Consider the following 15,392-nt stretch of genomic DNA (forward strand, 5'->3'; position numbering starts at 1 on the left):
ACTGAATGCGACCAAGTAGATTATTCAGATCAATAGTTTAAGGAATAAAAAAAACCGAATAGGACGTTTTGATACGACGTTTTAGAAGAATATAACCAATATTAAATTTAGAGAAATGTACAGAGAAATAAACAAATATTTAACAGTAGCTATATAAAAGTGGGTTAGAAACCGTCTTTGTATTAATTGGGGTAAATCTAAACCAAAAAGGCATCCAAGGAGTAATTCCAAAAGAAGAGGAATCTAATATAAGTGCATCGGCATGCGTCTTGACTTGTGTATGTGTGGGATTATAAAGAGGATTGACAAGCTCCTTATGGAAAATAACGCAGGAATTTAGAGAAAGAAGGGATTCAATTTGGCCATTTTCTGAACCACATTTGGAACTATTCTTAATGGAGTATATTATTGTATCCCACAAAGAAACTGTTAAATCTCGAGAACGTATGCAAGATCTCTCACACTCATTATCACAATGAAAATTCCCAAATAAGCCATTATTTAAGTGATCAGCAATAATAATCAATAAGTTTGGATGGAATTGGAATTCTGTCGGAAACTGATTATAGCATTGATAAACGCAATCTAACCATTGGATAAATATTGGAGATCTCTCAGACTCGTTTTCTAAACAAGATCCCTTACCAGGAGTTCCAGTTCTGGAATGAAATTTGTGACCAGAAAGTATGAATTCTTTTTCTATAAGTGAAAGAAACCCCTGAATTGTTCTATAATAAGGGTCCATACAAAGCATTGCAAGTGCAGTTAGTTGTGAAGTTCTATCCCATCCATCGCTACAATGTACTAAAACTCCCTTTTCCCTAATCAAATGATCAACAATTTTGTTTGAGGATGCAAGAATCATGCTAATTAAGTCATACCAGCCTGTTGAATCTATTTCTGAAATCAATTTTAGTCCCGCTATATTCTCTGAATTATTCATTCTATTGAAAGAAGCTAGTATTGATTGAATCTGAGCAGAACTAATATCTCCTTGGTTAACTAAATCAATTGCCTTCTCAAGGTTTACATTACCAACATTCAAATCCTGGCAGGACGAGATTTTTTGAATCACTGAAACCAACCTATTCCAAGAATCACGAACCTTGTGGATATTTTCAATATTCAAGAACTCTAATTTGCAATTTGTATAGTGATCAATATTCTCAAATCCCGCTCCTGTTGCCTTATTAGCAAATGCATTCAATTTTGGTCTTGCATCAAGTATTGCAAACGGTCTTTCTTCTTTGGGATCTCCATTATTCTTGTAAAAACCGGAAAGAGTTGTGATCATCAACTCGTCCTCAATGCATCTTTTAAATGCAGATTTTGGCTGGCTAGATCTCCAAAGAGTGCACTTTAAATTTGGGTTTGTCCAGCTCAAAATTGGAATTCTCCCCTTTGATCTGAACGCTGCTACTTTAATTAATTGTGAGTCTGATATGTTTTCAGGGACCACAAGTATTCTAGGATATGATGGGCAAAGTTCGAAGTTTTGATTTAAATTTGTCAATCTTAAAGGGAATTTTGAAACGTTTTTGTTTGTAAAATCTGATGATATTGGAACTCCTTGTCTACTAAATTCTTTCAGGATATCAAACTCAAAAACACCATTTAATGAAGAAAATAACGGTAAACTCTCCAAATTCTCTTTAAAAGTGTAAGAAAACAAGTTTTTTGGTAAAGTCTCACTCAGAATATTTTGAATACTATTTTGGATTAGCTTCTTATCCTGTTCGGAGCTCACCATTAGAACTTGGATTGATCTCAAATCTTTGGTTGAAATATCCAATGTGTAAGTACAACTTCTGCAGCTAATATTGATTTGGGCATTATTACCAATTCCTGATACTCCCATTGTCCCTAATGATCCTACCAGATTCAAGTTATTTCCAATATATTGTCCTGGAATCGTATGACTATTACTACCTTCTGTGTTTACTCCATTATGATCACTACCAGATAACACAGAGTTCACCCCAATTTGAGTTATTGAGTGAATTGGAATATGAAGAAAACCTGATTTATACATCCAAGATACCAAAAATCTCTTAATTATTGTTAATGCTTTATTGTTATTCTTTTGGAAAAGAGGAGCAAGAATAACCCTAAAGTTAGTCATAATAAAGGAACCAAATATTGGGTTCACTAGACCTTGGGCAGTAATGCCACATTCCTTGCTAAATAACAGCAACTTTTCCCCAGGTAGTAATACAATACTCATATTTTTCGTTATATTTTCTGCATCAGACTCACAAATTTCCAGACCTGTATTTGATACTGGCCCTTTATTATGATGAATCTTGGTAAGGATCTCTGACCACCTGGACAAGTCCTGGGCTTTCTGGTTAATGCTATTAGTCACTATCATATTGGAGGTGGTTTCTCTTAGTGCATTTTGTATTTGAGAACTAATATTCTGCGTTACTGTATTTGCAAAAGAAGAAAATAAACCTGAAACGCTTGTGGATGCTCTCAAATTTGAACTGGACTTATTTATATTTGTGGTGGGGTTATTGATATTACCACGGTTTTCTGGTATAACTGTTTTAGAAGCCAACGATGACTTATCTTCAGCTGATTTCCCTTGTGTGCTTGGAAACGGATCAAACAGTGAAAGATCTTCCAAAGTCTTATTCAAAGACTTTTTATCCACAAAGTTTTGACATTGTGAATTTAAACCATGGTTATCTCTGCTTTCAAAACTATCATTCAAGGATGAAACTTGCTTGTAAATTGAGAGAGGGTCGTTCCCGGCTTCCAATGATTGAAGATTGATTTCTTCACTTCCTTTATACACTGAGTTATATAATCTATCAGTAGAGTCATTTTCAGTACTATCATTTCCTGATTCCCCATTCATCTCGGATAAATTATTCAGCATCAAAAGCGCTAATACCGATTGCTTATGCTAGAAGAAGCAAAAAAAAAAGATTTCAAGAGTTGGTGTATTTGCCTTTTACCTAAATTCTAATTACCTTTCCACTTTACCAATATTACTCAAGTCACCCTAAACCTCATTAAACAATATACTCAAGTTCCCTAGTTGTTTAAATCATTCAAATAACGTTTCAATTCACACCTCATCTATTATGGGAGTTATTTTTTGCAAATCTAATTCTAATTAATTTAAATTTATTAATAATTATATGTGTTGGCGCCAAGACTCCCCCTAGAAATTAATATTTTTATTATACGGGGGAAAAAAAATGACAGGATAAAAAAAAAGTTATATACCGGTAATGACGTGTTAATTTTTTTCAAGAAATATATTGGAAAAATAAAATTGCTGCTTTATTAAGGAAGAAAGAGGACGGGAAAGAGAAACATGTTCAATGATTCATCACCACAAGGTTGGTATAAGAACCTACCTCCTATCACGAGGAGTATCCTCACAATAACATTTTTTTCGACTTTGTTAATAACGTTTGGCATGTTGAATCCATGGTACATCATTTTTGATTGGGGGTATATTTTCCGTAGGGCACAGATCTGGAGGTTCCTCACAAGTTTCTTTTTTGTGGGTCCATTTAGCATTGGATGGATTATGAGCCAGTGGATGTTCACATCATTTTCATCAAAATTGGAGAAGAGTGGGTCAGTCGGTTCTTCTTCTGGGTCTTATCTGTACTTTTTATTGATTCTAATGACGGCAATCAACTTAATAGGTACTGCTTTCGAGTATCCCACAGGAAGAAGAATTGGAGGCTCTTCATTGATTTTCGGTATAATTTATTACTGGAGTAAGAAGTTTCCAACTTCTCTGGTAAGCATTTGGGGATTTACATTACAGGCTTATCAGTTGCCATATGCACTGTTATTCTTGGATGTTTTGACAGGTAACTCTTTGATAGACGACTTGATTGGGTTATTAGCCGGGCACTCATATTATTACATGAGAGATATTATATATGAGAACAACACAAATAACTTCTTAGCCCGAACTCCAAAGCATTTTGACAAATTTGTGGACTACTCTTCCTTCTTGATTAAGAGATATATTTATGATTTTTCAGCCCTAAATGGCCATCCTAATGTAATTAACTATCCAAATCCAAATGTCAGTAGAACAGGCTCCTCTTACAATCCACTCACTGGAAATTCCGCTCAGCCTAGGGCCTTTTCAGGGAGGGGATTCAGACTGGGTTCAGACTAAGCTCTGGAAAGCTGGACTAGAGGATATATAGGTTAATATTCGCTTACCATAGTTTGGTTTTTCTTTATTATTTCTAACTCTGCTAGTTTATAAATCCTATATAATTTGACATGCTAGTCTATTTATGTATGTAATGATTTCAATCTAGGAGAATTTGACGATGAAAGGGAGGGAAACTATGCAAAATAAGAATGAAATAGCTCTCTAGAATAATTACTTAGTCGCCGTTAGCCGAGTTGATTCTTGCTTTGATAGTTAATATTGATTATAAACAATTCAATGGGTTTTTTTCTCCCATTAGGAGAACACTAGACTTCATCTAATAAATTAACTACTCTCTCCAGCAGTCTTTCTCTTATACTGCTTTAGTGGCTTTTTCATATAAAGAATCAACAACGCTTGAAAGATTGTCAAATGTAGAAATTAGTTCTGGAATATTCAAACTTGAGTTTTTATTTTCATCAAAGATAGTAAGCACTCCAGTTCTCTGATCAATATTTCCTTGAATCGACTTGTTTAGAATCATTTCAATAACCTTTGAGTAAACTCTTTCGAAGGAAAGGTTCAGGAATATAGCAAGCTGAGAAATTTCAATGTGCGAGTAAGATTCCAAAATCCTTAAAATATTCTGTTCCATTAAACTTTCATATAAGTCATTAATATGTTTGTGAACGACCATATCACTGCTTAACTCAGTCTCATAATTCTTCAAAACATCCTCAAACATACTAAGAGATCTATTTTCACAACAAGATGCAACCATTTTCAAAGCCTCAATCTCTCTCATTTGGAACTTAACTTTATTCTTACCAGAAAGTAGAGAAGCTAAATTACTGGTTTGCTGGGACATAATCTTTGATAATAGCATGTACTTTAATGCCTGCAAGGCTCTTTCATCATTAGCAATATTAAATGCTTCAAAGGCTTCATAAAAGTATGAAAACGATGTCTTAAAATCTCCTTCATCAGCAAGTATAATGCCAGATTGTAGATCAATATCAGCCTGTAACAAAGGAGGACAGTGTATAGAGTTGGCATTAGTTCTAGCTGCTGTCAAAGCCGCCTTAGACTTGGGTAAGTTTCTAATTCTATACTCTAGTTTACTTTCTATCAAGTAAACCTCCACCAACAAAATCTTATCGTCAACCTTTTTAATTTCTTTAATCAAATTTTCAGTATATTCCAAGCCTTTAACAAATTGACTAGAGTTTAAGTAAACTATTGCTAAACGAGCAGTAATCCTGTGTCTAAGAAATGTACGCTTCTCCCTCATGCACCACTCAATACACTCCAGACATAGTTGTTCTTGTAGTTTTTCGGTATTTGGAATTTTTGACATCATGTCCATTAGGCTTCGAATAATCTTTGCAACTCTAGCTTTTGGTAGTCCACCAATTATTGGCTTAATAGCCTCAATAAGCTCCTTTAATTCATTTGCCATGCCTTGTTTCACATATATCTCTCCCAATGTATATATTGCCTGTTCCTGGATTTTAGCTCCATCTTCTATTTCATTCAAGTTGTCCTTTTTTATCAACTCAATTAGTATTGGAATTGATGATTTGAAGTCAGTCTCAATTAGAGACTTTGCTTTCTCAAAATCATTCTTAATGCTTACTTCCATGATCAATACTAAATCCCTAGTTTTTTTTTCTTTTCCTTTTAATTAGTGGGCTTACTGGCGAGATCAAAAATTGAATTCGTCACACCTTTTTACTCGTAAAACTTGAAGGGGTGATTCTGAAATTAATGTACGAAATTATTAATTTAAAAAAAATGCCGTGTTTATTAATAATTTTGTATTTTTCTCTTCTTTTTGTCCCTTTATTTTTTTTTCAATTATTCTCGCCTTGAATTTATTGGCTATGCATATTGGGCGCGCCCAAATAACCCCACGAAATACATAAATGTACTGTTTGTATATCGAAAATAGATTAGCATGCCTAAATATATATGGAAATATTAAAAATTTAGCTCCCTTGAAATGATTTGAATTCGAAATCTGACATTTTTTCATTTAGCCATAGTGAAAACTTGTTTCATGAGTTTTGACATATACTTTGATAAAAAATGAGGTCCCAAAGTAAAAAGCAAAATTATGGTGAAAATAAGGAAATTAGAAATACACCATCCTCAGCACTTATAGACTCTTTAAGAAGCCAAATTAATAAAGTATCTACCTTGAATAGATTTCGCTTCATAAATTGCAGTAAAAAGTCACTTGAAAGTGAAAATGAAGTCCAAATAAGTGATATTGCTGATAAAATTCGCAATAAAATCTCAATAAATAAGCCAGGGAAGAATCCAGGGCTCAACCCTACAGATGCTAATTATTCTGAACATAATAGAGACACATACTCACCATTTAGAAAGAGAAACAAGAATCATGGAAGGTGTTTGCTGCAAGACAAAATGTCAAATTTTGCGCAGACCAGATCAGAATTCGAGAATCTCTTACTTCATAATATCAACAAGCTCCGTCATGAAAGAATTAAATTGAAAAACTCCGAGAAAAATAAGAATAATACTTCCGATGAGAATGAGATTTTATTTCCAAATATTTATACGCCTCTATCGTCAATGAAATTCATGAATATCCAAGAGTTATTTTTGTTTCTTTCATTGTTTTATTATAATGTCCAAAGAGAGTGGATCTTACCAGTCTTGCCTAATTCAAATAATCTCCAAATAATATTTTTTACCCCAGAAAACACTTCATCTTCACACTCCTCAACAATAATTACAGGAAGGCATACTCATATTTTAAATGATGATTATTTGTTTTCAAGCAATGCACCAATTTCAAAATTTATTCTGAATACTACAAAGTAAGTTCCATTCCCTAATTCACCATATAGCTTAATAATTGTTTAAATTTCCTAAAAAAAAAAATCAATTTAACTTGACCTTTTTAATTTCAGGTGGCAGAAAGTATCAAAAATTATAGAGTTCGAAAATATTCAAGATTTCTCAACTGCTGTGTTTATATTTATTAACCCAAATCTAATCCAAACAAGTGAATGCACATTTATCTCATCTGGCCTTTTTTTTATTAGCAATTTCACCCACCTCTTAACATGTTTTGTTAGCAAGTAAACGACTAACAAATTCTTCAGATTTATTCTTTCACCATTATTTAACATCATTCACCCATTCTGATTTTTCCTCCCCCTTTTACTTAATTATTAATATTTTTTGAAATATTTATTCACATGAAATTTATTGATTTGCATACGAATACCGGTACTAAATATTATTGATGACGTGTATAATTTTTTTTTAATAAAACTTGCATGTGGAAATTGTCATAACGGTATATGGAATTACTTTTGTGTGAAAAAATTGCATGTAGTCATTAGAGGATTAGAAATGATTGCAGGGTTAAATTTAATAATTAGAAACATAATTTCTAGAGTCAATTTTTTTTTTAATGATGGAATTCAGATAAATGATATTTCTTATTTATTAATGAATCGGTCAGAATCCAGAAAATTATTTTCAATTATAAAAATATGTGAAGAAAATAACTAGTGTAGGAATAAAGTTAAAAAGTATATTATTTGGGTAAAAAGTAATCAGATAAAAATAATAATTTCGGTCCGGCCATATATCATAAAAGATTTAAAAACATTGATTAATCCATAACATTCGAACTTTAGTAAATCAGAAACCGTTTTTTTTTTTTTTTTAACTCCACAACTTGAAACCAATGCCTAATAATTGCCTTTTTAGACTAAGCGGGAAGTCGAAAACATTAATTAAAGTTTAAGCTTGACATTAAGCAGAAAAATTTTTAATTTAGTATTATAAAGGAAAAGGTGAGAGAATTCGTTTATTTAATTAATTAGATGGAAATGGAAATAGATTCAAACATTTCTGATGAAGAATATGTTGGTATGGATGACGATCCAGTATTTATAGTTTCTGGAGATGAACTTGAAAGGTAAGTTAAAGAAAATAATATGATTTCATTGATATTAAAATCGAATTAACTAAAATTTTTAGAGATGAGGAAGACGAGGAAATGCCACTCTTTGAAGTGCCTGATGAGTCATCAGCTACAATCCTATCAATTGATTCGCCAATTTGTTGTGTAGATATAGACCCTACAAGAAGAGGTAGAATATTGTATGGAGGGTGCGACGATAAAGCTTACCTATCAAACTTGCCAGAAAAGCCCATAGATAATAATGTCCAAGGGGCTGGAAGGCTAAGCTTAGGCTTTGAAAAAGTATTTCAAGATCATTCGGATACTGTTTCATGCGTTTCTTATTCAACAGATGGAAAATATTTTGCAACAGGAGGTTGCGACGGAACTATAAGAGTTTATGGGAACGAAACTTCAAATGAAGGTCAGCTAATTTCAATTCTAGAGGGTCCGTCTGACGAGCTTGAATTCATACGTTGGCATCCTCGTGGACCATGTATATTTGGAGGTGGAGTAGATGGAACAGGATGGATATGGATGGCCCCGGATGGAAGAGTACTATCTGTGCTATCAGGCCATGGAGACAGTATTACATGCGGTGACTTTAGTAGTGAAGGTAAAATAGTCTGTACAGGATCTCTAGATGGAAGCGTAATTATATGGAATCCAAAAAATGGAGAAAGTTTGCACAAAATTACAAGAAATAGTTTTGTTGATAATAATACAGGTGATTCATCATATTTAGAGGAGCTGGGTATAGTTTCAATGAGAAGTCACAAAAAGAATCCGTTACTTGCTGTAGGGTTCACTAATGGTTTGTTTTCCCTAATCCAATCAGAGACTGGGAAGGTTCTAAGCTTAAATAATAGACACAATGATTCTCTAGATTGTATTGAATTCATTAATAATATAGAAGACCCTCTGTTAGCTACAGGAGATATGACAGGAGAATTAATTGTTTGGAATTATGAATATAATAGAGAAAACTTTGCAATGAAAAATCATGAATTAGAACATTCAAATGGAGTCTTGCCAGGTATTACTAGCATTAGCTGGGGTGGAGATAGAAACAATACTTTAATAGCAGCAGGTTGTTTGGATGGAACTATTAGATTATGGGATTATAGAACAGGAGAAAATGTTAAAATTTTAAGAGGACATAAAAGTGGAATATTATCCATGAAAATTGTAGAATTCGGATTTCAAGGAGCCAACGTATTAAGAATTGTATCCACAGGAGATGATGGAAGATGCTTATTATGGGATGTAAGAATTTAATTAAGAAAAACAACATACAGATCATAGTAATATTAATAGTGATTAAATTCTGTCTATATTCACTAGCAAATGATCTTTAATACATCCTGAAGAGCTTTTGTATACTGGTTTAAAGCTTGGACAATGTCATCATCTGCAGCTTCTCTATTCTGGGATTCCTTTGCAATATCGTTTTTGATGTGGGCAATCTCCTCAAGTACAAAATTCTGGAATTTATCTTGAGTCTTTTCAATTTTATCTTTGAGCTGGTTAAAACTATCATTAATTGAACTCAAAACTATCTCCTTATTGTTAACTTCTCTACTAATTTCCTCCTCTACATGGTTCTCAAGCTCCTTCAAAAACAGCTTCATCTGCTCCTCCTTTTCTTCTGCTATATTATATTCCCTCTCAGCAATTGACTTGGCATTCATTATTTCATTTACAAGACTTTGGTGTTTATGTTCAAATTCCTCAATTATCTGCGATTTGTCACTCACCATTTCTTTCTCGATTACAGACAACCTTTCGTCCAGGCTTTTGCAAGCTATTGAAAGTTGGTCCAATTTTCCAGAAAATACATCTTCCAATCTTTGCTGAATTGACGACATCTGTTCCTCGAAATTTCTCTTCATATTAGATTGGATTTCATTTCTTTGCTGGTTCTCAGTTTCTATGGCTTTTTTTAGCTTCATCGTATTCTCCTTCAGTACCTGAAGCCTATTCTCCTCGTACTCCCTCTTTTGTCTAGTGTCATTTCTTAATTGTTTCTCCAAACCAAGTAACTGACCTTGAATCTGCCCAAGCTTTTGTTTCGTTGAGAGAGGAAGAGAAGAATTACCTATTAAAGATGCAGGAGAATGTAGAAGTCCACTTGTACTTGTTTCTGTGACAGTTATTGGGCTCAAACTGGTTGTAGAAATTGATGTATTATTTGTCGAGTTTAAATTACTAATTGCACCCCCCAATTGCTGGGAAAATAAGGCACTGAGAGATCCATTTTTTCTTACAAGTGAGCTTTTCAAATTATTTTGGCTCTGTTTCACGTTATTATTTGATAAGCTTAATTGTAAATGTTTTGGCGATAGTGACGTTGCCCCTGTCTGGCTATTAAATCCTGAAAGATTAAGATTCTCATTACCTACAACATCGTCAAGGTTTGTTGTAATATCCAAATTGGTCTTTATTTCGCTTGTAGGAGCTACCATTCCTTCCGTTGATATTGTTAAAGACGACTTATTAATCAAATCCATTATTTCTTCTTTTAACATTATTCAGAATTCCAATCAATCATAAACTGCTCATACAATTCACACAATAAGTACATTACAAAATAATAACCTTGAATTAACTTACAATTAATACCTCTTTTCAAATTCTGCTCAAAAGTTATTATAATATTAATGTGAATCTTAACTATTTGGGCAATCTACTCGTGCTAACTAATCAATCAAATTCGAAAAACACTTCAGTAATACTCTTTTTCAGCTCCTATTGTAAATCAATTATTCCTATTCCATCCTTCTAATCCGGTAATATAGAAGAAACTAAATTTAATAAAAGGATTTTCTTTCTATATTAATCCTTCTGTTAGTTAAACCAATATTTTTATTACAAGCGTTGGCGCCTAATTTTACAATCATACAAGAATATACTTTATAAAAATTAATATATAATACTAAACTATAACAGACTCAAGAATCTCAGCTTAAAAATTCATCCCTTCCTCAAATGTTACCTGAAATTCCACGATTTTGTTTCTCATCCATTACAGAAATTCAGTTTTCATGATTTCAGATTACTATTTTACACCCCTTTTCTCAGCAAAAATATAACTGATTTCAAGATCCTCACATGCCGCCAAAGGGCGCCATTTGGAAATTATGCATGGTATCTGTAATTCAATTAAATGTACTTTTTCCTAAAAATTTGGCAAAGTAATTCTTTGCGATAATTATCCAATAGGAAGAGAAAAAGGAACTACTTCTTCAAGAGGCAGACACAAGATATCATGAAGATGAAAAGTGCAATGGTGCATGTAATTGCTAGAATCATCTTGCTATCGAAAATGCTTTTTTTCTGTTCATCTGCAACCATTGCATTCAAGTCAATATACCCTGCATTGTGGAGCCTGGAATAGTCTTCCTCACTCCCTAGAGGAGAGAAGCTTTCGGAATAATCGTGTTTTTGGTCATTCCTCAAGTTTTCTTCACTATTAACTCTTCGAATCTTCTTTTTAGTGGTCTTTGAATTTACTTTACTGTTTCTACTCTTTTCACTGACATCACCATCCGAGTTATTACTTCCATCCTCATAATCATTTGTTTCAACACTTTGCAACACTTCCAATTCTGGAATATGTGGAACTGGAGGAGGCGGTGGCAATTCCTATAATTTAAAGTTATTCATTCGTCTAATATTGTTCAGTTACTGCTAACTTACCGACAAATGAGCTTGAGAAGTTATTCTATAAATCTCCTTAAGTCTAGTAGTGCATGTGGTACATCTAATTGCCTCTGAAAGATCTACTGGCCTTTCATCGCTATAATTCTTTTCGTCTAGAAGAAATCTTATTTGGTTGCTTAAATGTTTCCACAGTAAGTCTATCAGAATTACTGATTCTGCTCTGACTGCTAAATGGATAACATTTTCTTTTGAAGAGTCTCTTGCATGAAGTAGATGCTGGATCCCATAGATTTTCCTGTTAATCAACTCTTTGGTTGCATAAAAAAACCCATTTCTGATTATTGCTGTCAATAATGTATCAATTTTCTGAGTTGAAATTCAGGTTAAAGTTTTTTTTCAATTCAATCAATTCGAGACTTCTCTCTCACTAATAACTTACTTTTACAGTACATGTATAGAATAGTGTACCTATAAACTGGGTTGGGATCTCCTGCATTATATTGTCCATACTTTCTATGGCAGACCTTGCCCTATCCTCGAGGTCAGTCTCATGTTTGGGATTCTCTAGACAATCTATTAACTCAAAGTATCCAACTACTGAAGGTGGAGTTTCTTGCATTGTTTGGCTAAGATAGTTGGCTATATCATAACCTAAGGAAAGAGATTAAGAAGGATACAGGATATTTTTACATGGTAAAACTTACAGGAGCTTCTCAAGTTTGTATTAATTTCATTGAAAACCTCTCCTTTTTTGTCTTCCGGGAAGCTCTGAATTAGTCTTAGAAATGAAGTATTCAATAGAATTAGCCAGAATAGATAATACTTATAAGGGATATAAGAAAAGATGAACATTTGTCTCCTCATCTTTTCTGATTCTTCCTCTTATTCTACCAAATCTAGTATTTCACAATATAGATTTGTTGGGTTCCATAAATACATCAAACTTAAGCCAACTTTTCAAATTGAAATTTATTTATCATTCCCTAAAAATTTAAACACACAATAAAAAAAGATTTTCTTCATTATACTTAAATTAATATTTTTTGAAGTGCACACACACAAAATTTTTATAGTTGAAGAGGCGGGAATATGTATTTTCATGTTCAGGTACCGAAATTGTAATCATGATATTTAGACAAGAAAAATAGTTAGAAATAAATTTAGTAAAATCTGATGACTATAATATTAATGATAAAGGTTTAAATTTAATTTAAATAAAAAATAAGATTTAAATAATTGAGTGACTTAATATTGATTCTTTCAAGCCATTTTTTTCTTTGATTTAATAGATGATCCCAAATACTTTTATTGAGATTGGTTAACTTAAACTTTAGTTGCAAACCAAATGAGCAAAAGAACCACAGTGAATACGACACAGAAGATAATAATTGACCAGAAAAGAACTTTCTCAAGGAAGCTTTTTGGCTTAGTGTTTTGCTCTTCCTCGCCTTTATCAGACATCTCTTGAGCCTTCTCTTCATCCACTTCATTTTGCTCTTTATGTGAATCCTTCTTTTCAGAGTTACTTTCGCTATTAATTTCAGTAGCTTCATCCAAAATTTCTCCTTGTATCTCTTGGAGCCCAACTGGATGGTGATGATGATCATCGTCATGTTCAAATTTAATGACTTCATCCTCAAGAATACTTTCAGAAAGCTCGATGGGATTATGAGGCTGGATTTTCTGGTGTTTATGTGCAGATGAAATTATATCTTTGTTATCATTATATTCCTTTCTTTTAGCACGAAGATTATTCTGAACAGATTCTTTGGCTAATTCTTGTCTAGAATAATTATTCATAATTTGGCTAACTTCTCTTCCTTTTTCAATAGCTGTTTGAATTGCTTCTTCATCATGTGAGTTCATTCTCAAAACAGGCTTACAGAATAATGCAGCAGATTCGGTCATAATTTTTTGTTTTCTCTTCTCCTCCATTACAGCTTCAGGATCAAGCTTCTTAACAAAGTTAGACATAGTTCTGTAGGTAGTTTTCAGTCTTCTAATAATACTAGGACGTCTTTCATCAACGGCAACATCCAGAGGAGTCTGATTGGTGTCATTTTTCTCCTCTAAAGCCATCTTAATTTCAACAGGATCTTTAATTAATCTCAAAACAAAGTCAACAACTTGTAAACTGTTGGACATTGCTGCAAGATGCAAAGGATTATTACCAGCAGAATCGTAATAATGACCATATTTGACACACCCCCACATTTTATGAGCAATTGGGTGAAGCAGAGATGAAAGATATCCATACTCTATCAGTTTCTGGTAAACTGATCTTCCGTGATCTTTATCAGCTTCACAAACATACAAAGCCAAAGCCTCTTGAGGATTGATTCCTTCTGCAGCAGGATCTTTGAGAACGTCAAAAGCTGCAGTGATAGTCTTTTCAGCCTGGATATTTGTCATTGATTTTAGAACTGTAATTTCACCAAATATTATTTTAAAAGCTGCCTGAGACGAAGTACCAATTAAATCTTTATTCCACTCAAACTTTTCTATAACATTAGAACATGCTGGAGTCGGTAAGTATTTGGACGATTTAGATTCTTGACCATCATCTGAGCTTCTTTTTCTCCCAAATTGTGTTTGCAATGGCCTGGTTTGTGGTTCACTTGTAAAAGATCTTGTTGGCTGTACTACTCCTAATAGTACATCAAGAGTCGTTGGTACCACGTGACCTACGACATTTCCTGAGATTCCATCCTTAATAGAATCTGAAGCTTTTTGCACATTTGGATCTTCAGCAGGCAATACATCTTTGACTATATCATCATCGTCATCCTTTGAGCCTTCACCTTGATTTTGATCTAAGGCTGGAACTATTGACTCCTCTGGAGTAACCTCGGGCTTTTTTGAGTCCTCCTTATCGATTAAAACAAAATCTCCTGATAAAGATGCTCCTCCACTTTCTTCCTCTTGACTCTGATTATCTTGCTTTTGATCTGTCAGTTTATTTACAGCCTGACTTACGTTCTGATTTATTGGGATCTCTTCACTCTTACTTTTTGGTAATTTTAAACTTCCCTTCATCTCACTCTCAGAAGCTTCTCCTTCAGAACTTAATTCACCTGAACCTTCATCGTCCTCATCAGCATAAGTGCTTTGAACAGAACTTTCATTTTTTATTTGGCCTTTATCATCGGGCTTACTCAAATCTGAGACTGAGCCTGAATCTTCTGCTTTGCTGCCTTCAGTCTCTTCATACGTAGACTCGGAACTTGATTGGTTTACAACATCAGTTGCCAACCTTCCATTCTGTCCCAACTTTAAAAGTACGATACTAAAAAATAATATAATATATTGTATTCTCATATTTGCTCATATATATCTTCTTTTCAAGATTATTTCTTTTTATTTTGAATGGAATTCAATCTTTAAACTCAATTCAAACAAAAAACTTTTTTTTTAAATTCTTTATTAGTAATTGTCCTATTAAAATATTTATTGATTCTTTAATATACTCAAATGTTTTGCTTTAATTAAATATATTAAAACCTTTAAACTAATTTGCTTTAGTGCATTAAAAAAGATTAATTTCCACTTGGCCTGTAGCCGTAAATATTTTTGATTTATACAATAATTATATACTGTATATAAATAATATATATTATACTATATATATATATATATATATATATG

At 33.1% G+C, this 15,392-nt stretch overlaps 8 protein-coding genes across 8 annotated transcripts; 3 read left to right on the top strand and 5 right to left on the bottom strand.

Moving 5' to 3' along the window:
* Positions 1–139: 139 nt before the first annotated feature.
* Positions 140–2,863, bottom strand: ELE39_002520 (myotubularin related 1; the record flags this gene model as incomplete). The annotated part of the gene is made up of 1 exon (XM_067345370.1): positions 140–2,863. One exon carries the CDS (start codon positions 2,861–2,863, stop codon positions 140–142), a length of 2,724 nt encoding a protein of 907 aa, XP_067202138.1.
* Positions 2,864–3,328: 465 nt separating this feature from the next.
* On the top strand, positions 3,329–4,156 carry ELE39_002522 (Der1-like family; the record flags this gene model as incomplete). The annotated part of the gene is made up of 1 exon (XM_067345372.1): positions 3,329–4,156. The coding sequence occupies one exon, from the start codon at positions 3,329–3,331 to the stop codon at positions 4,154–4,156; it is 828 nt and encodes a 275-aa protein (XP_067202140.1).
* Positions 4,157–4,511: 355 nt separating this feature from the next.
* Positions 4,512–5,780, bottom strand: ELE39_002523 (26S proteasome regulatory subunit Rpn6-like PINT domain containing; the record flags this gene model as incomplete). The annotated part of the gene is made up of 1 exon (XM_067345373.1): positions 4,512–5,780. The coding sequence occupies one exon, from the start codon at positions 5,778–5,780 to the stop codon at positions 4,512–4,514; it is 1,269 nt and encodes a 422-aa protein (XP_067202141.1).
* Positions 5,781–6,226: 446 nt separating this feature from the next.
* ELE39_002524 (uncharacterized protein) lies at positions 6,227–6,988 on the top strand (the record flags this gene model as incomplete). The annotated part of the gene is made up of 1 exon (XM_067345374.1): positions 6,227–6,988. One exon carries the CDS (start codon positions 6,227–6,229, stop codon positions 6,986–6,988), a length of 762 nt encoding a protein of 253 aa, XP_067202142.1.
* A 1,192-nt stretch (positions 6,989–8,180) lies between these two features.
* On the top strand, positions 8,181–9,362 carry ELE39_002525 (WD-40 repeat; the record flags this gene model as incomplete). The annotated part of the gene is made up of 1 exon (XM_067345375.1): positions 8,181–9,362. The coding sequence occupies one exon, from the start codon at positions 8,181–8,183 to the stop codon at positions 9,360–9,362; it is 1,182 nt and encodes a 393-aa protein (XP_067202143.1).
* A 62-nt stretch (positions 9,363–9,424) lies between these two features.
* ELE39_002526 (sf-assemblin Low complexity) lies at positions 9,425–10,612 on the bottom strand (the record flags this gene model as incomplete). Its single annotated transcript, XM_067345376.1, has 1 exon — positions 9,425–10,612. One exon carries the CDS (start codon positions 10,610–10,612, stop codon positions 9,425–9,427), a length of 1,188 nt encoding a protein of 395 aa, XP_067202144.1.
* Positions 10,613–11,321: 709 nt separating this feature from the next.
* Positions 11,322–12,611, bottom strand: ELE39_002527 (putative transmembrane protein; the record flags this gene model as incomplete). The annotated part of the gene is made up of 4 exons (XM_067345377.1): positions 11,322–11,729; positions 11,784–12,113; positions 12,187–12,398; positions 12,452–12,611. 4 exons carry the CDS (start codon positions 12,609–12,611, stop codon positions 11,322–11,324), a joined length of 1,110 nt encoding a protein of 369 aa, XP_067202145.1.
* Positions 12,612–13,070: 459 nt separating this feature from the next.
* Positions 13,071–15,065, bottom strand: ELE39_002528 (secreted with ankyrin repeats plus transmembrane domain or GPI anchor; the record flags this gene model as incomplete). Its single annotated transcript, XM_067345378.1, has 1 exon — positions 13,071–15,065. The coding sequence occupies one exon, from the start codon at positions 15,063–15,065 to the stop codon at positions 13,071–13,073; it is 1,995 nt and encodes a 664-aa protein (XP_067202146.1).
* Positions 15,066–15,392: the final 327 nt, after the last annotated feature.

Source organism: Cryptosporidium sp. chipmunk genotype I (genome assembly GCF_004936735.1).
Source record: "Cryptosporidium sp. chipmunk genotype I strain 37763 chromosome Unknown contig_26, whole genome shotgun sequence".
Taxonomy (NCBI): Eukaryota; Apicomplexa; class Conoidasida; order Eucoccidiorida; family Cryptosporidiidae; genus Cryptosporidium; species Cryptosporidium sp. chipmunk genotype I.